The sequence below is a fragment of the Papaver somniferum genome, unplaced genomic scaffold (assembly GCF_003573695.1).
Source record: "Papaver somniferum cultivar HN1 unplaced genomic scaffold, ASM357369v1 unplaced-scaffold_81, whole genome shotgun sequence".
Lineage (NCBI taxonomy): Eukaryota > Viridiplantae > Streptophyta > Magnoliopsida > Ranunculales > Papaveraceae > Papaver > Papaver somniferum.
In genome coordinates this window covers 5,767,222-5,787,443 of record NW_020651082.1, presented here as the reverse complement: position 1 = coordinate 5,787,443, position 20,222 = coordinate 5,767,222, and the positions used below count along the sequence as shown (strand labels likewise).

The 20,222-nt window shown below is 37.2% G+C and overlaps 3 protein-coding genes and 1 long non-coding RNA gene across 6 annotated transcripts; 1 reads left to right on the top strand and 3 right to left on the bottom strand.

Moving 5' to 3' along the window:
* Positions 1-591: 591 nt before the first annotated feature.
* Positions 592-1,238, bottom strand: LOC113345218 (ethylene-responsive transcription factor RAP2-3-like). The gene is made up of 2 exons (XM_026589023.1): positions 1,050-1,238; positions 592-969 (listed from the first exon to the last, which is right to left on the bottom strand). Exons 1-2 carry the CDS (start codon positions 1,182-1,184, stop codon positions 592-594), a joined length of 513 nt encoding a protein of 170 aa, XP_026444808.1. The 5' UTR covers positions 1,185-1,238.
* Positions 1,239-2,142: 904 nt separating this feature from the next.
* On the bottom strand, positions 2,143-2,526 carry LOC113345217 (uncharacterized mitochondrial protein AtMg00240-like). The gene has a single exon (XM_026589022.1). The coding sequence runs from the start codon at positions 2,524-2,526 to the stop codon at positions 2,143-2,145; it is 384 nt and encodes a 127-aa protein (XP_026444807.1).
* A 12,198-nt stretch (positions 2,527-14,724) lies between these two features.
* Positions 14,725-18,911, top strand: LOC113345324. 3 transcript variants are annotated; one of them, XR_003358070.1, is made up of 9 exons: positions 14,725-14,851; positions 15,129-15,338; positions 15,966-16,152; positions 16,270-16,317; positions 16,400-16,611; positions 16,702-16,914; positions 17,264-17,544; positions 17,984-18,191; positions 18,489-18,911. It is a non-coding gene; the product is annotated as an uncharacterized LOC113345324 (long non-coding RNA). The 3 variants fall into 3 exon arrangements; XR_003358071.1 differs by adding an exon at positions 18,366-18,405 and having other exon boundaries at positions 17,264-18,191; XR_003358069.1 differs by having other exon boundaries at positions 17,264-18,191.
* A 158-nt stretch (positions 18,912-19,069) lies between these two features.
* On the bottom strand, positions 19,070-19,966 carry LOC113345216. The gene has a single exon (XM_026589021.1). It carries the CDS (start codon positions 19,964-19,966, stop codon positions 19,070-19,072), a length of 897 nt encoding a protein of 298 aa, XP_026444806.1.
* Between the last annotated feature and the right edge of the window lie 256 nt (positions 19,967-20,222).

Sequence of the window (20,222 nt, the reverse complement as noted above, 5' to 3'; positions counted from 1 at the left end):
TACAAGAAAAACTCAGTTTATATACTGATATGAATTTTCTCGACTCAATTCTCTAACACTTGTACACCTCATACGTGCAATTTTCACACTACATATTCTCTTATGTTATTAAATTCTACTCTTTTATGACTTAGTTGGGTTTCTATTTGCATTTGTTACTCTTTCGATGTTCTTAATTCTTTTTTCAATACAATATCTGCTTGCAATGTTTATTACGTTGTAAGTTTGTAACCTTGTCTTTGATGTCCTTTACGTATTGTACTTGATTTTGAAAAATCATCATTTGTACTTAAAAGGATATAGAAGAGTAATTTAAAGAAAGTAGTATATAGATATACAGAAGATGCCTAACAACAAGTACCTGCGCTGCCCTACCATAGGATGGTTAAGAACACTTTTGGCTTTCGTAACGCATTCTATTGTTTGATATGATTGATGACAAATGTAAACTAATATATATGAAAGTTTGTTAAAAAGAAAAATGCAGTGGCTAAAAACATAAAGCTACATGGTTGTTAATGGATACTGGTTTACTTGGTAGAGTACCAAAATTCGTATAAAAAAAAACTAAAAATCTTATATAAATTGTAACTATTTTTCAAGAGGCATGAAAGTTGGTTCATAATAACTCTGACGAGTCGACCCGGAACTCAAACATCGCCTTTTGGACGGTGGTGCTGATGGCGGCGGCGGCAATGGTTCTGAGTGTTGTTGATCAGCAGGAAAGTTGAGTTTGGCTTTGTCACCTCGAATGCGCTTGGCTGCAGCGTCGTAAGCTCTTGCTGCTTCTTCAGCGGTGTTATACGTACCAAGCCAAACTCGAACACCTTGCCGGGGATCTCGAATTTCAGCTGCCCATTTCCCCCATGGCCTTTGTCTAATTCCTTTGTAGACGTTCTTCCTTGCCCTACCTCCTTGTTTCATAAGCTTTGACTTTTTCACCGAGCCTTCGTTCGTTTCATCTGAACCCTGAATTCAGGTTGGTTAAATATTTTAGCGCAGTATCAGAGGGAACTTGAAACTTAGCAAATACTAGTAGAAAAAATTACCTTAGCTTGCTTGTTCAAACCACCAGAGCTAGTGTTGTCAAAGAACATATCGAATTCGGCCAAGAGGTCTTGAGTAGTCCTTTTCCGACCTCGTCGAGCCTCAATGAAGTCGGAGATGATCGCACCTCCACACATTTTTGATTGTGGTGTATGTTGATGATCATAAGAGGAAACTAAAGAGAAAAAATGTTTTTGTAGGCTTACACTTGCGCCTCACAGGGGTGGGGAAGGCTTTATATAGAGAAAAAAATGCACCAGCTGATTCTAGTATTTAGAAGGAAAAAATTGTAATTGCGTACAGAAGCGTCAATGGCCGTTGATATATGAAGTCCTATTTGTGGTTTAGCTAGACTTTTTGACACTTGGCGTCACCTGAGCTGTTGATTGCTTGTGATGGACGTAATGTATTGTGTTAAGTTTGGCAATTCCCTTGTGTTTCATTCATTCATCACGTTTCAATTTATACAAGACTCATCTTGGGTTCCAAGATACAAACCCTAAACCTACCGACTTGAGACCGATTACTTGGGTCTCAAGATTGCTACGTACGGAAACGGACTCTCTACATAGACTGTCCAAGTCAGTCCATCTAAATGGACTGTCCAAGGTGGTCTCAAAACATGGTCTCAAGACATATTCTTGAGCCCAACACTACGTATCTCTTAATACCCCCCCCTCAAGACGGAGCATGTAGGTCACAAATGCCCATCTTGGACAAAAGACCTTGAAATTGAGCTTTCCCTAATGATTTGGTGAAGATATCTGCCAATTGCACCGCCGTAGGAGTGTAAGAAGGGGATATAATCTTCTGTACTATATCATCTCGAACAACATGACAGTCCACTTCTATATGTTTGGTTCGTTCATGAAAAACTGGATTCTGAGCGATGTATAATGCTGATTGACTATCACACAGGAGCTGCATTCCATGTGGATGACGAACCCCCAAATCACCAAGTAATTGTTTCAACCACTTCAACTCACATGTTGCTGCTGCCATGGATCGATATTCTGCTTCAGCTGAGCTACGCGAAACAGTTGGTTGCTTCTTTGTTTTCCAAGACACCGGGGAATGCCCAAGACGAACAAACCATCATGTCAATGAACGTCTAGTCAAAGGGAAACTTGCCCAATCTGAGTCACACCACCCTTGTAAACTCAGGTTACTATCAGAGCGCAACAAAATGCCTTGCCCAGGATTCTTCAAGTATCGAACCACTCGAAGTGCAGCCTCCCAATGTTCGATTCTCGGTTGTTGCATAAACTGAGACAGTGTATGCACCGAGTATGTAAGATCAGGTCTAGTCACGGCCAAATAAATCAGTCTACCAATTAGTCGTCTATATTTTTCAACATCAACAAACAAATCTCCCTGCGCCAAAGCCAGACGATGATTAGTCTCCATTGGAAACTCAGCAGGTCTAGCTCCTAATAACCCGTTTCCATGATAATATCCAATGCATATTTCCTCTGGCATATATAAATACCCTGTTTACTACGAGCTATCTCCAAGCCGAGAAAATATTTCAATTTTCCCAAATCTTTCATCTTGAAACATTGTCCCAAGTATGATTTAAATGTATGAATCTCCACTAGATTATTCCCCGCAATAATCAAATCATCTACATAGACCAAGACATTAAGCTGTATGTCTCCCTTGGTCATAGTAAAAAGAGAATAGTCCGAGTATGCTTGCCTAAAGCCGTATTTCTTCAAGGTTGATAGTTTGGCAAACCAACAACGAGGAGCCTGTCTTAAACCATATAATGATTTCTTCATTTTACACACCATATTTGTCTGACCCTTAGCAAATCCAGGTGGTATCTTCATATACACCTCATCCTCCAAGTCTCCATGAAGAAATGCATTATGTACATCCATCTGATGTACTTCCCAGTGTTAACTGCTGCGACAGCTAAAAAAGTACGTACCGTTGTCATTTTTGCAACTGGTGCAAAGTCTCTTTATAATCCAATCCTTCAACCTGATGATTCCCAAAGATCACCAAGCGTGCTTTTAATCGACCAACTTCCCATTTTCATCGTACTTCTCCGTGTAAATCCATTTACTTCCTAGTGCTCTCTTGCCCGGCGGTAATTCTTGCAATTCCCAGGTACCTTGTTCTTCCAAAGCTGGATTTCTGCTTCCATGGCTTTCCTCCACCCTGGATGCTTCATGGCTTCTTTAAAGTTGCGTGGTGCAGATCCAGCTGTTATAGCTGCAAGATATTTCTTATGCACAGCAGAAAATTTATCACAACTAACATAATATGTCAAAGGATAAGGCGTACCTGAGGATGATGATTGTGTAGAATGAGGATGAGGTAGACTGGTGTGCGTCACAAATCCTTTTAGTCTGCTAGAAGGGATCTTCTGACGCTTCCCTTTACCCATCTCACCATCAAACAATTATTGCGAGAAGCAACATTTTCTGCATGCTGCTTATTCTCGGACTCAGCTGAAACACCACCCTCAGTCTCAGTAGAAGGAGCAGCATCCTCGGTCTCAGCTGAACCATCAGTGCTGCCTGTCTCAGTTGAAACTCCACGTTGTCCGTCTCAGTTGTATCCCCACCTTGAGGAGCTAATACAACTTCTTCTTGCTTTCATCATCACTCCAGTACTCATCAGGACTGTACTGAAGCTCTCAGCCAATACACCTGTGGATCAGTCACAGATGAAGTCTTAAATCTCGACTGCATCATCTCAGTCGCCATGACGCGATACAACCTCAGTCTTAAATGGAAATTGATGTTCAAAAAAGACTACATCTCTTGACACCCTAAATTGTTTCGTGTCTAAATCATATACTTGCCACGCCTTTTTACCAAACGGATACCCAAGGAAGACACACCTTCTTCCTCTACTCGCAAACTTATCCCCTCTACCACTTTGATCATGCACATAGCACAGGCATCCAAATACCTTCAACTGATGATATGGGGGATGTTTTCCAAAAGCTCATACGGAGTTTTATGATCTAAAATAGGTGTAGGCGTGCGATTGATTAAATACGCAGCTGTCAATGTACATTCCCCCCAAAACCTTATTGGCAAATTGGCTTGAAATCTCAAAGCCCTTGCCACATTCATTATATGTTGATGTTTTCTCTCAACTCTTCCATTCTGTTGTGGTGTACCGACACAGGATGTCTCAAACACTATCCCATTGGTTCGAAAGTATCCACGCAATGCATTGAACTCAGTTCCATTATCACTTCTGACAATTTTGATTTCTTTATCAAACTGACGCTTCACAAGAGCAATGAAGTTAAGAAATGTCTGTTCAACTTCAGTTTTGGTTCGAAGCAAATAAATCCACACACCTCTTGAAAAATCATCTACTATTGTCAAAAAATAATGTGCTCCACATGATGACTGAGTCTCATACGGACCCCATAAATCTATATGAACCAACTCAAAAATACAACTGGATTTACTGAAACTACTAGCAAAACTACTCCTATGATGTTTTGCTCGTGGACAGATATCACAAGCATCATTATTCTTCTTTATTAACCTACTCATTCCTTGTAACTTTTGCAGCACTTTCTCTGACGGATGTCCCATACGCCGATGCCATAGCTCATACGTATCTCCAGTAACAGCCATAACTTCAACTTAAGGCACACCACAGAAAATATACAGTCCACCTTGTCTCTCAGCCACTCCAATCATCCTCCTCGTCAACCGGTCCTGTATAAGACATAAACTGTTAGTACATTGGATAATACATCTTTTCTCATCAATAAGTTGTGTAACCGATATTAAGTTACAAGTTATCTGAGGCACATAAAGCACATTCTCTAGTCTCAATCCCCCAAGTAGAATAACAGTTCCTATCTTCTTAGACAATGCAGACTTCCCATCTGGAAGTCCAATATTGCATGCCTTTATATCTTTTATCTCTATCATGTTATCCTTTTTATATGTAACATGATTTGTTGCCCCCGTGTCTACAATCCACACAGTTTTATTCTTCTTACCTTGGAGTTGAGGCGTGGATTTCTTGGAGTTTAAAAACTCAAGCACCTGTTGAAGCTGTGTTGCTGTGACTCCAGTCAGACCTGACGCTTCTGATGAGGATGCTCCACCTGACTGCCTTGCATCTGATATGTTGATGTTGTGTGCTCGAACCTGGTTGCCTGCACCTTGTCCTCTACCTCCTCTACCACTGGTAAAGTTAGTGCCACCACGCCCTCTGCCATTGGTTCTGCCTCCTCTACCAGATCCTCTTCCACCTCTAGGTCTGTCTCCCCACCATTCTGGATATCCAATACGTTGAAAGCACCCATCCTCTGAGTGTCCATCTCTGTTACAGTACTTGCAATGCTTGTTAGGATCATATGTATTGTTAAACTGACGTTGATCAGATTGCACTCTGAATGCCATCACATTGTCATGTACCTCCGTGGATATAGATACTTCTCCTATACGCAGACGCTCCGAGTTGACTATTGTCTGGTATGCTACATATGTTGATGGCAACGGGTCTCTAGCCAACAGCTGTTCTAGCACGGAACTATACACAGAGTCTAATCCAATCAAAAAATAGTGCAAAAAGTCTTCTTCTCTCAACGTACTTACTTGTGATGCGATATTACAAGTGCAATTACCACACTTGCACTGAGGTACCTTCATGTATGTCATCATATCATCCCATATCTTGTTGAGTCTCCCAAAGTACTCAGCTACACCTTCCGCTTTCTTTTGTTTGCACTCACTTAACGAAGTTTTCAACTGACAGATTCTTGTTCCGCTCACAACACAGTACCTTCTCTTCAACTGTGTCCACAGCAAGTTTGCATCATCATAGTCTCCCAAGCTCGAGCTAATTGATGAGTCTAACGTGTTGCTAATCCATGAAACAAGCATCGACTGGACAGCAATCCACTCTTCCAACTGGTCACTATCTTCAGGTTTCGTGATTGTTCCATCAACAAAACCAAACTTTCTTTTAGCTATCAATGATCTTCTTATGGCTCTAGCCCATTCTTCATAGTTACTCCCCTTTAGAACAATCGGCGTGATGATGATACCTGGACCATCACTTGATCCTAGATGGTAGACTGGGTTCTTCTTCTGCATATCATACTCTATATTTTTCCCTTTGGATGATCCTTTTTCACCCTCCATTGTTTCTGTTAGGGTTCTTAACCGGCTCGTGATGCCATGTTAAGTTTGGTAATTCCCTTGTGTTTCATTCATTCATCACGTTTCAATTTATACAAGACTCATCTTGGGTTCCAAGATACAAACCCTAAACCTACCGACTTGAGACCGATTACTTGGGTCTCAAGATTGCTACGTACAGAAACGGACTCTCTACATAGACTGTCCAAGTCAGTCCATCTAAATGGACTGTCCAAGGTGGTCTCAAAACATGGTCTCAAGACATATTCTTGAGCCCAACACTACGTATCTCTTAATATATTGATTTCACCAAGTTGTTGTAACGGATACCGGAAGTCTTTAACAAAATTAAACGCATGAAATGGAGCCACATTGAAAGGTGGGTGTGCAATTGCACCCCGAAATATGAGCTCTCAGGCTCGGTTTAAGCTAATTTGGCCCATTTTTAGTCGTTTTAACCCTTTTACACTCCCTTAAACATGCATCGATTGGTAACTTCCCACCCATTCCTTAGATCGTGCCTCCATCCCGAATTCAAAAGTGTGTCGAATATTGTGGAATTTAAGTTCGTTCAGTATTTAATATAGATCACTTGTTATTGATAGTCTAGATTCAAATATACTACTCCCTCCGTCCCTAATATATAGGTGGAGCAGTAGGGTTTTTTTTTAGAATAAGAAAATTTTTGATTTCCTACATATACACCATCTTTCCTGTCTTATCCTTTGTACAATTTCCAACATTGGACACATTAACTTAATTATGGTGATAACTATCTATAATAAATAAGGGTAATTTATGGAAAAATCCATCTTGGAATTGAAAAATCGTCTACCTAATAAAAAACTACAAAATTTTAAAACTTCGCCTATATAGTAGGGATGGAGGGAGTACCAAACTGCAGTGTTAAGGCGATCTGGAAATATTCAAAAAAACGGAAAGCAAGTGAGACAAAGGTGATGATGGAACGGAAGAACAGACTTTTAGGAAGCAGCCATCAGGGCTAGGGTGATATTTGCAAAAGAAAAAAAAAAAAAAACAAGAAAACCCGTTTCTGTTTGTGTCCGGGAAACTTCACAATGTCGTTTTTCTCCTTTTCTTTTCTGGATAAAGAGTTGAAACTTGAAAGACAATCCAAACAATTTCGTCATTTTCCTCCATACGTTTTATGCCCTCAGCGGGCACACGATGATCGTGCTTCCCTCCAAATACTACGTATTTAGTACGGCTACTAGTAACGAAGGCAAACACACAAAATGCTTCCTCATTCAATACTTAAAGAACTCTTTGATGAACTTCAAGTAGCTAATACAAATAGCTACGCTGTTACATATTCTTTTTTCAAATATGGTTAAGAAAATCTAGACATTATTTGTTTTATCTTTTTAACCATGGTAGCACGCCGATCACCAAATGGTCTGGTGGTTGGTATACTCCCTTTCACTGAGGAGGTAGGAGTTCGAATCCTGTAATTGCTGAAATCTATTCCAATTGAAGGAGTGAAATCCATTCCAATTTAAGGAGTTTGGATGTAGTCTAGGACGGGTAAATTTTTGATAGGGGCGCTGTTTGAAGGGGACATAAGGGACAAATGATAAGTTGACATGTGCCTTTGATATTAATTTATTTCTATGAATTCTGTTTCCAAAAATACAAACACTAATTAAGATATCCAATTTCCTCTCCAAAAATACATTTCTTTTATATTTTGGAAACAAAATTCATGATTATCAATTAATATCAAAGACATATATGAACTTCTCATTCGTCCCCATGTTCCTTCGAAAAATGGCCCATCAAAAAAAAAATCTTTAGGGACTGCTTGTCTAGGATATTAAAAAAAAAAACCCAGGGCACTACCAAGTCTAGAGACCTAACCATTAAGATAACACTACAAACGGCAGTGCCAAGCCATTTTAAATGAGGCATAACAACTGGCACATCACTTAAACCTCTTTTTTATTTGTTCTTTTTTCCCCAAGAAAATAGCATTGCAGATTTTTTTGGTTAAAACGGGAAATAACTAATAAGATGGGTGGACATCCTGCCATTACACTTTCTTGAACGAACAATCTCTTGTACTTCCATCGCCTAGACTTTTGCTAATGGTTCGTCTTGGAAACAAGACAAAAAATTCACACATTAAAAAAAAAAAAAAATCTCAAACAGTTGAGTTGTGGACTAGGTTGCTATTTTTAAGGTGCTTCGTGACTTTGTCTCTTGATTGTGCTAGCAGTCAATTTTTGTCGAAAACTCCATGGGATAAAACAGTTGATGACTCTCTTATTCGATTTCTCTGCACTATGAGAAATCGAACTAACAAATACTCTCTCTAACACTTGCTTAGAACTCAAAATAGATGAAAAACAATATACAGTAGAAACTCTTTAAATTAATATTCGTTAAATTAATTATCTCTTTAAAATAATAACATTTGATGATCCCAACTAGGCTTGCACAATCTAAAATTTAACTCGCTAAATTAATAATCTCTCTAAATTAATAAATTTCTCTGGTCTCATGGCTATTAATTTAAAGAGTTTCTACTGTATTCATCTTCTCAATGGACTTTTCTTATATAACTCAAAAAACATCAATACGGTTTTAATGAAAATAAATTTCGCAATAAGTGTGCACTACAAATCCTCCATAACAGTGATAAAACGACAACACTTTAATCACCAAAAATTAATAGAATTAATTAGGGAATATTAAGTTGAAAAGTCGTTTTGGAAATCAAAAGTTAAAACAACAAAAAATAAGTTTCTCGATCAGCAGACCTCCCAAGACCCCGCTTTCCCGGATTTTAATAAATATTATAGATATATAAATATACATATTCAAATGCATTGGGTGAGACTTGAACCCAAATCTACAGTGTGGGAGCCCAAAATTATACCACCATACTATTTCTCTAAGTTTAATATAATATTACAAAACTATGTTTTCTAAACATATATATATATATATCCCAACCATTCGTATGGAAATTACTTTGGTATATGTTTTGCGTAGTTCAAATTTTCTCGGCCATCACTATAAGCGCACCTACCTGTAAGGGAATCCACGACAGAGGCTGTACCAGATAATTAGTTCCATTTGTCCGATCTAAATGGTAAATAATAGATTTCATTAAATGCTAAGTCTAGGTCCTAGTTAGTAATTCGGGGCATGGAGGGGAGTTCTAGACGGCATAAGTACATGAATTATACAGATTCAAAGAGATCGAATTCGTTCAAAAATCTGGTCAACAGTTCATTGTTCAACAGTTGTTCGGAACGGCATACGTACGTGTATAATTCGTTTTTGAGATATGAGTTCGGTAGTAAAAATTCGACATATATCAAATCGATAGAAAGTGGATTTAAGGTTATATTGAAATAAAAGCATGATTTAAATCAAGTTTTGTGTGTTGTATAGATTATATATTAAAAATACCCAACAACAAGTGACACAGCTCAACGGTTTGAGCCTTATTTAGCACCTACGGGTCATGGGTTCAATTCCCACTGAATTCGTCATAAAAAAATAGAATGAAATGTTCTTGGATTATTTGCGAATAATTCGAAATGTCCATATAATACGCGAACCAGGTTCGGTGTTTGAATAGTTCGTCTGTGTAATTCGAATTCGGAATGGTTCGCGAAATTACTAACTAGGGTATAGCTCATCTAATCTAATATCATAAACCTTTAAAATTCTCAAACTTATTACAAAAATTTACAATTCAAAACTCATTACCAAAACCATTATACATCGTTGTTTCTTATGTTTCAAAAATGGAGAAAGTAAATTTGGAATGAAAACGAAAATAATTTTTGTGGAACTCGATTTTCTACTAAAGTGTTTGATTTGGAAATTTGATCTGAAATTATCAAAGATGGGTCTTAGAAAGAAGAAACTGAAAATAAAAATAATGGTTCAAAATTAACGATGATATGTTAAAGATGGGGAAAACACAAAGGGATAGTTCCGATCTAATTTTTATTCTTAAAATGACATGTCTACACGAACCGCAAAAAAACACCAAAATACACCGACTCTCACAGTTTTTGGGTGTGGGTCCGGTAGGCCAATGCCGAACAAGACTAGTAGGGGTTCACTTTTTGTGTGAGTCGATTTTTATGGTGTTTTGTTTACTCTGTTTGTTAAAAAAAAAATTCTCAATAAATAAAATAAAATCCCTGTCAACATTGTGGATAAAAGCATCTACAACCACAGCCGATTATTATGATACGTATTCCTAAAAATTCAAATGCAATGATCTATAACTGCCTGCTGGTCAAACTCGTAAGTTTTGGTAAGTCAATTAAGCTTGTTGTTAATTTTGGTTGATCAAAAGTATGTTTTGATTTATAGTTAACTAAGTTCGGTCACGTAATAGGAATGTAGCATGGTAGTTGAGTATCAAAATTCATTGATCGACATTGAAGATTGAAGACTGAAGAACTACGTCGTCAACAGAAACTTCATCAATAAAGAAATACGACGTCAACGGAAAATTCATCAACAAAGGTATGTGGAGACTGACTATCCTATTTACTCATATTATATAGCTTTCTATCTACTGAGACATGTCGTATGATTTTAGTATTATGATGGATATTGTAAAGAGGAATTCACGCAATAAGGAGCAGTAGTCAAGTTAATTCATATGTTCACAAATTGTTTTACTCAGTTCACAAGATTGCAATTATAAAAATAAATACTTAGTAAATAAATCTTAAATAACTTGTGTGCATGAACTGATTTTCCCAGTTTGAAAACTGGTCGATTTTCATATAATCATGGATACTATTTCTTTCAATAATACACGAACTGATTTATGCATTTCCCTAACTGGTTGATTCTGAATGTTTCCTGGATACCTTTTTGTATTCAAGTACCGCTAATTGTTTTGGGTAGTTCGCAAACTAGTTAAATACAAAAAGCTCTCGAGTTACGAGATGAATCTTTGTTCACAAACTGTGTTGGATAGTTCACTAAATGATTTCAGACTGGTAATATTATACTCCAGTTTAAGCTTGTTGATTTCTGAGCTACTTAACCATTGTTCTTTAGCAAATAACTTGGCGTGTCACGTATGCTTACTGTTGCACAAATTTTCTTTGTTATTCAAGTCAAACTTCTCACATGTTAACATGTACAATCTATATGGAAAAAATTAAGCTTTCTTTGGGACAAAGCCATTCATAAACATGGAAAACAGTTCACGAACCTATATACCTTTTATTTCCAAGTACATGTACTGTTTAGATAATTTGCGAATTTTCCCAAATATAAAGGTTCCTGAGTTACGAAACGAATTTGAGTTCACAAAATTTTTTGACAGTTCATGAACTGATTCGGTCTTGTCATAATTACTCTACTTATTCTCGAAGGTTCCATAGCCAGTTAACCATGGCTCTCTAGCAAAATGCCTGGTGCATTACTCGTGCACAAATTTTTTTTTGTCATTCAAAGAAAACTTCTCACATGCTTTTATGCAAAATATATATATATATATAGAGAGAAGTTTAGCTAGCTTCCTAGAATACAAAGCAATCCATAAACATGAAAACTAGTTTCATGAGCCTGATTTATTTAAAAATTTTCATCAATAAAAAATAGAGGACTTCCTGCGCATTAGGAGCTCAATCAATGGCGTTTCTGTTGATAAGTGTTTAATTCTTACATATTTACTACTCGAATTTACATTTATTTGATTCTTTTTTTTTGTACATATTTAATGGTTTTTGATTTAGTTTGAAGTTTTTTGAAAATAAAGCTCTATGGAATAAAATGCGGAATTCTGCAGGAGAAATGAAGTGATTTAATAGGCTAGGCCCAAAAGGAAACATGAAGAATTATTGATCCAATTATTTGGATATGAGAGTGTGATACGCATGCTACATCGTGTGCAGAATTGTGCCACGACGTGCGTAGAAAGTGTGCCCGGCACGCGGAGACCTTATGCGAGATATTAATTATTATAAAGGATATTTGAAGATATTGTTTAATGAAGAAAATATTTTTTTATGAATGTGGAGTAATGGAATATATGAAGATTTGAGAAAGAATATTATAATTTATGGTTGGAAATAATAATTAATATATTGATTGCAGTTTGACACATGACATATTTTGATTGAAAGATTTTATTTCATATCAACACGTGAGTATTTTCATTGGATGATGATGTAGTAATCGGAATAAAAAAATGAAAGTGGTTTCCTTTATAAACTATACAAAGTGGTGGAAGCAGGTGGAAAGGGAGTTCAATTTTAACATCCAAGAACGGAGTCCGAGCAATAATATTAGTTTTCGAATTTTTCATTTATTTTTCGTTTCTTATTTTTAATTCTTTTGTAATGGATAACACTTTTTACCGGGGTTGAGGAGGAAACTACTTTTAAGATGTATTTTTTAGTGTTTAATTTTCTTTAATTTTTACTTTCCAATTAAGTTTTAATTGCTTAAAAGTTTTCTCTTCTTATATGCTTCATTTTAATTGTCTTGGATAGTTTTTAAACTATCCATCTTTTATAAGCGAAGGAAAATTAGACTTTTGATTATCGACTTGAGCCGATTTTTAGTTCATTAATGATAAATATTCAAAGGTATGATATTGGGTTCAATATTGCCTTGTGTAGTTTTGACAGTAAATTAGAGAAATTAAGTATTGCATATAACCATTAGAAGCAGTGGAATCTGAAACCCTATGTTTTTCTCCCATTAATCAACGTAGCAAATCTTTAAAAAAAAGTTCGAAAATCGAATCCATATTTCCCATCTATGTCCTAATTATAGCTAGAGTCGTCCTCTAAAAACTTAGGTTTACTATGGTGAAACTATATTAGGTTACGACTTTGAAAGACTTCATTAAGGGATCCGTGAAGCCCGGTCATACTATGTTTTACCTGATAGTTCTTGTTATTCAGATCTTGTTCTTATTGATTGTTGTAGTATCAGAATTATAGATATGAAACAAGCTAGATAGAAATCACAAGGTACACATTATCTTAGACTATGTGATTCAACAAAATAAATATCTATATCACTTTTAGTTTGACTTGATCAGATCGTTCTTGTGAGGTGAAACTGATTATTCATCTGTATAAGTTTTGAAGAGAGTAAGTTTTCCTAATTGTTAAGTTTTCTTGTTATTTTCTTTTCTATGAGATCCCACATAACAATATAGGTTTCAATACCATGATTGAATATCTTTCTAAGGATAAATAAAATAGGCTTTCTGTTAGAAGTAGAATAGTCAAAAAGTCTTCTTTTGGTTGAAACAACTTATAAGCCTGTAAAGGACGTCAACTAGGGGAATCGTGTTGCGTAGCATTTTAATTTGCGTTTCGAGTGAGGCGTAATTTTAATTTGCGCTTGGTAATCAGGCGGAAATAACAGGTTCGTCTATTTGAAACAGAACTTTAAACTACGCCCGATGGGATGTAGTTTACATTTGCGCCTGATATCGGGCGGAATCTTCCAATTCTGCCTCAACCAGGCGGTAAATTTCAATTGCGCCCGATGGGACGTAATTTTAAAATACACCTGAAATCGGGCGCAGTTTTTAGTTACGCCTTATACTATATGAGACGTAATTTTAAACTACGCCCCATCCCTCACCAATTTCAGGTTTCGATTTTGTAGAGGTATAAGAACTGTTCCTCTTTTTTGGTGATCCACTTCTCACATATGGGTAATAGATTAGACCTGTATTTATCGGTAACCTAAGGGGGGCTTTAACCTATTAGTCCGGTTACATGGGGTCAAAGGTATAAAAACTGAGGGTTTAAGCAAAGGTGGTGGTTTTCAGAGGATTTTGGCGATCAGGAAAAAAAAAAGTGGATCACCACTTTTGTAGAGGAACAAGACTAACAGGTTACCCCATCAGGCGTAATTTAAAGCCCCCATAATTCTCCATAATAGGGTCAAAGGTTTAAATCCCCACAGGCGTAATTTAAAGCCCCCACGTAATAGGGTTAAAGGTTTAAAGCCCCCACAGTTCTCCATATGTATTTTGTAAATTACCCTATCAGCCGTAATTTAAATTCACGTCTCACTGGACGTAGTTTACTGTTACGTCCCATCAGGCGTATCGTTTTAATTGCGTCCCACCAGGCGTATTCATTAATTGCGCCCATTCAGGCGTAGTTTCAAGTTACGCCTCTTCATCGTGTGGTTTTATATATTACGCCCCACACCAAACGCGATTTTAGGCTACGTCCGACACCAGGTGTAAATTAAAGTTACGATCCATCCGAGCGCATTTATATCTACGTCCCATATCAGACGAACTCTTATACATCCGTTCCACCAAATTTACTCCAACACGGTAACGATTCACCAATGACTAAACCCAAATTTTGTGTTTTTTTACTCTTTGATCTTTGAGTTTGATCGTACCATTGTAGTTGCTCTTAGAACTCACAGATTCGACTTCACCTACAATTTTACGGACGGATACGGATGAAATCTGTCGTTCCCGATTTTTTTCTCGCCCCGATTCGAAATCAACAGCGGGCCAACCTGTATATTCTCATAGTCCGAGTATTCTCCTAGTCTGAGTAATTTCTAAGCGGACGGAAAATATCATCGGGAAAATGTTGATTAATGATTACCATAAAATCATTGCAGTCACGAATGGTGAGGTAATAGCATTAGGGTTAGCGAAACTCACTCAGGTAATCATACTCTCTCTAGTTCAGTACAATATTTTCCTGTGATTGTAGTTTAATCGACGGTGAAAATTGAGTTTTTTTGTTTAATTTTGATTTTTTTTTCTTGCTTCGATCATTAGATTTTCGTCTGTAACTGATTCTTGTAAATTACAGTTTCTGATTCGGTACAGATTTTCTTTTCTTCTCCTAGGGTTTTAGTTTTTTTGAATCGTTCTTTAGGGCTGAGTTCATGTATGGTTGGGGAAAATCGGTGGTGTTGAAACAGTGTTTGATTTTGCAGGTTATGATAACCCTCCATTCAGCTCGGAGGAATGCTTTGCGAGTGTCTGTCTCTGACGTAAGGTGGTTCTGCCCTGGATGGATTCTTTGTTTCCTTTACTTTGACTACAAGACAGTTTTCAATATGTGTACACAGAAACCGCCTCATGAACATACTCACCAGCTTTATGACAACTACGTATTGGCATTCGAGGAGTACATTAATGCAAAAGTGGGTTAGATTTGCTGCCCTGTCTTTGTATTGAGATTATGACTCTTGTATTTGAAGATCTACTTTGTCTGTTTTAGGACTGTGTTAGGATATCTGAACATGCTATAAGACTATTGTGGTCTCAATTCAGTTTGAAACAGATTTATGGTGATGGTTTACATCTACCTGGCTGAGTAACTTTAGGAATGTGACTTGTCGAACTTGGTTTATCTATTCTGGATTTTTCTTAGACATATAGTGGTTCAGGAAAGGCAAACGTTGTGCTATTAAGATTATTGTCTTCTAATTTGAGACACACATCCAACTTATTGGTAATATGAAGATGTAGTACTAATTATTTTCGGCGATTAAGTATGCCCTGTGTCAAGTTTTTTACTTTTAAGTACATATGGTGGTGGTTTACGTTTACCTGGCTGATATATAGATTGGATTGTGGCTTGGATGGATTCAGTGCTTGACGGATAAATGACCAACATTGCGATCTGTTAGTGCTAACCATGATATTTTACCCACTCATCTGTGCTCTGCTGCTTGAATTTAGCTCAGTTTCACTTTCCAGTTGTTTCTCATTTACTTTATGTATAATTGACACTCAGTGTTATTGTGTATTAATGCTTTTTGTTTCAGGTATTGCCGTCATTGAGAGAGGCACATGACGAGTTTTTGTTGAGAGAACTTGTGCAGAGGTGGATGAATCATAAAATTATGGTCAAATGGCTTTCAAAATTCTTCTGTTATCTGGATCGGTACTTCCTTGCCGCGAGATGTCTTCACACCAGTTAAACATGCTGGACTTCATTGCTTCCGGAAACTGGTACACAAAAAGTTCTTGCTTTTGTAGTTGGTTTATTCCTTTGTTTAGCTGAAGAAATATGTGTGTAGTTATGCTCTTCAACATGTATTTGTTCTTAATGTTTTCTTTTACATTCAGTTGGACGAAGAGATCAATGGCAGAGTAAAAGATGCTGTCATCTCGCTGGTATGTTAAGGATAGATCTTTAACTCTCAAGTTCGAACAGTTATTCCTATCTTATTACTACTTATCAAATTTGCTTGGACAGATTAATCGAGAGCGTGAAGGAGAGCAAATTGATAGAACTTTGGTTAAGAATGTTCTGCATATTTTTGTCGAGATTGGAATAGAGAATATGGAATGTTACTTAAATGAGTTCGGATTCCTTGTCGGTAAGTTCCGACCCGCATGAAGAATGCTTACAGAGAAAGAAGGATAGGGTTTTTTACATTTAGCATGGGGGCACGCGGACAAGCAATAGTAAGTGACACTCAACTTAATTGATATTCACATTTATGAAATGAACTTAGGAAGTATTCTGTCAAACTAACATTACTTACGCTGATGTAGGATTTGGAGCAAGTTAAACAGGTAGAACGTAATCCAGCGAAAAAAAGTGCGGATATTAGAGAGAGATGAAAGGACAGTTTTCAGTCTACTGAAAGCAATAATTGCAGCACTATTTGGCGATGCTCATAGCTCATGAGAGGCGAATTCAAAAGTTTTAAAGAAGGAAAACTTCCAATGAATTAGTCTGTATTATACTATTATCCAAAGGACAAGGTGAGGGAAGCTAGTGCTTATACTGTTCGTTTCGCTTCAAATCTACCTCCCAGAGCTTCACTATTTTCTCATTTCGCTTCTCTGCTAATTTACTGTAGAATTGCCCCCATAGCATCAACATTAAGAATCCCAAATTTCTTTTTTTCTTTTGTCATATTTTTGCAAAATCTTAACTGAAAGATGTCAAATCTAAACTAATTTGTCGTGGAAGTAACAACGGTTGTTGAATTAATGTCCCTTGCATTGCATATCTTCTCTAATAAACCCTGGCAGCTCTGTGGAGACTAAAGTTAGTTAATTTACCTATTACTTCCATCTTATTCAAGTATTCTCTGGACCTTCCTTCCAGGAGAACACTCTGAAGGCACTGAACATGGAAATAGACAACGTGGAAAGGTTTGAAACTCCTTCTGACAAGTTGCCTGGCATGAAACTGCTTCTGAGATATCGTCCTGAGACCTGAGTAAAAATAGATACTTCCCCAACAATGTAGGACTGGGTCTCATTGTATTTGTGCAGGCACTGAACATGGAAATAGATACCTCCCCACCCAAGCTCTAGATGCAGAGCAAGCAGAGACGGAAGCAATGTTTGAAGGCAGTCAAGTTATATAAATATTCATCTCGAAAGGTACTGTTCTATCGAAGAAAATATAAACCAAGCTGTTGACAAATGCTAGGTAGAGTTGAACAAGTAGTGAAAGGATGCAAGTATATGCACACCCCTTTTCTTGTTTGTGTCAAAGGATTTCACATACGTGCATCCCAATCTGTATTAGGTTTAAAGATCGTGTCTACATGTAAGCTCAAAATCCCATTTTCCAAAATTTTAAAAATACACAACATGTCAAAACCCAAGAAGCATCTCGACGAAATCTATATATTTCTATTACAGTTCATCTTCCAGACACAAACAGAAAGAGCAAAGAGAAAACAACATTTTTCATACAATTTAAACCATGTCTGTTCTCAATTTCAAATCCAGCCATCTTTTAGCACTGTCTCTTGTTTTTGTGTCTCTTGCATTTTACGGTGCTGACGCTACTCCTTGCGGTTCAACACATGATCAGAAGCCTAGTCCACCGACGACTTACGGGTACGGAAGAAAGTTGAGAGAATATGTTGCTCCAAAACCTGATAGCAAGTTACCATATGTTGCCTTGCCAAAACCATCACCAAAACCAGAGCCTTACTCAATTAAATCACTTACCTACTCTGCCCAGGGTATTCAAGGATACATTTACTGCAAGTCGGGAGCAAAATTGACCCCCCTTGAAGGTATAAATCATCATATTAATCTCCATTCATTGATTAGTATATTCTTTAATCTTTCTTTTTATCATGTTATCTTAGGTAAACACGGTAGTTTTTATACTTGCCAGGACTCCCTCCATTTCATGAAAAAAATACCTCTACAATTTACTATCATTTTTCAATTTGGCCTATTTTCAGGTTAAACTAAAATGATAGTACCCCTTTCTCAGAAACGGAGGTAGTATCTGATTTTAATTTCGTCTGTGTTAGTATAGGAAAAGGAGGTAGTATCTGATTTTAGTTTCGTCTGTGTTTGAATAGGTGCTGTTGCCAGGGTGACCTGTATAGCTTCAGATCCATACGACAACAAAGCTCCATTTTCAACTCTAAGTCCTGAAACCAATGACCAAGGTTACTTCTTAGCTAAATTGCCTCTAAAGGTAAAAGGAAGCTTAAAGTTGATCAAGTGTAAGACATTCCTCTACAGTTCACCATCAGAAACTTGCAACATTCCTATCGTCATCGCGAAGGGTGATTATCAAGTTCCTAGTGCATGTAAAGTCGTTCCTGAAAAGAAGATGAACTTGTGTTCTGTCGGTCCTTTCGCTTATACCACCCCCACCATGTATAAACGCGCCGACCACAGCCGCCATTACTAGAAAGTAAATGGAAGAAGTGATCGTCTTATATCTTTGATTAAAATGTTTGGGTGCTGTTGATTGATCAATTATTTTTGGTCTTTGATGTTCTTCTTTGACTTTGACATTTACATTTGCACCACTGTTGTTTTATTTTTTACTCAAGTAAAAAAATAATTCTCCATACAAATTTATGTAAAAAATATAATATAAGATAGTACAAATCAGCCAACAAATAATACAACCATCCAAGTGACGAACCCATCAAACGGATACTCGTTGTGCGCCATTTTCCCTGCCCAACTGTATGTAAGAATCCTCCAAGTGACGCACAACATCTGATAAGCTCTCGTTGTGGTGAGACTTGCACTTGAAATAGATGACCGTTTGAATAACAAAATAGAAATGAAGTAGAATTGTCATCAACAAATAACAGCCTATTGCCACAAATACTTTCCCCACTAAACTCAATATGTTAGCATTAACCACGAACAAAGAATATACGACCAGTATACCGGCAAATGCGATATCAAGAAGAAGATAGACAAAGAAAGAAACCCATAACTTACCCTTGATCAACTTCATACTCCTTCCAAAGGCTTTTCTGCCATAATCCTTCTCCAAAACGCAAACTACCGTCGCGACGTTATAAATGAGTGTTACGTAAACCAGTCCGATAAAGTAGAATACTGATAGAACAACAAGAGCAATAGCTAACTTGTTCCTCACGTCACCAGTCGTGGTCGCAAACCAGATCAACAAACCGATAGCCACACTCAAGTATATAACCACGAAGAGTAAATACCACAAGAAAGTTACGATAAGCCTCCCCCATACTTTACTAAATGCTCCGCTGACATTCTTGAAAGTAACATCTTTGGAGGTATAGAAACAAGCAACGGCGTAAACCACAATGGAAGTCGAGTACAGAGTAAAGAACACTAAAGCCAGTGCGTAGACAAATTGGGTTATACTCAAAGCAAGGCGTCTGGCATTCTCGTTGTTTTGATAAGTTTCGGTTTCGATGTAGTGACTAATTTGGATTTCGTTCAAGTTAAGGGCTGCGAGAGGCAAGAGTATGCCTACGGCGATATGTGAGAATAATTTCTTCCATGTGAACGAAAGTTTACAAGCTTCCTTGATGATACTGAAAAATCCCATGGGTTTTTTTCCTGGTTGTAAGATTTTGCAATTCCAGTGAGAAGGGATAATGGGATGCAAACTACTGAAAAGAGAAGCAACAACTGGAATGAGAAATGAAATGAGAGGATGGGAGGAAAATTGATGTGTTTTGGAAACGAGTAGTAGGATGTATATTTATATATATATATATATATATATCCGGTGCTCCTTAGCTACACTAGTTTGACTTGGAATTTCAAATTAAGTTCTATAATGGACTGAAAATGAATAAGAC

What these genes read in the sequence shown, in the direction of transcription:
- LOC113345216 (XM_026589021.1), bottom strand. Translation starts at nt 19,966, where the DNA reads ATGGGATTTTTCAGTATCATCAAGGAAGCTTGTAAACTTTCGTTCACA.
- LOC113345217 (XM_026589022.1), bottom strand. Translation starts at nt 2,526, where the DNA reads ATGCCAGAGGAAATATGCATTGGATATTATCATGGAAACGGGTTATTA.
- LOC113345218 (XM_026589023.1), bottom strand. Translation starts at nt 1,184, where the DNA reads ATGTGTGGAGGTGCGATCATCTCCGACTTCATTGAGGCTCGACGAGGT. An exon ending in GTTTGAACAAGCAAGCTAAG is followed by an intron (nt 970 to 1,049) that starts GTAATTTTTTCT and finishes ACCTGAATTCAG; the next exon opens with GGTTCAGATGAAACGAACGA.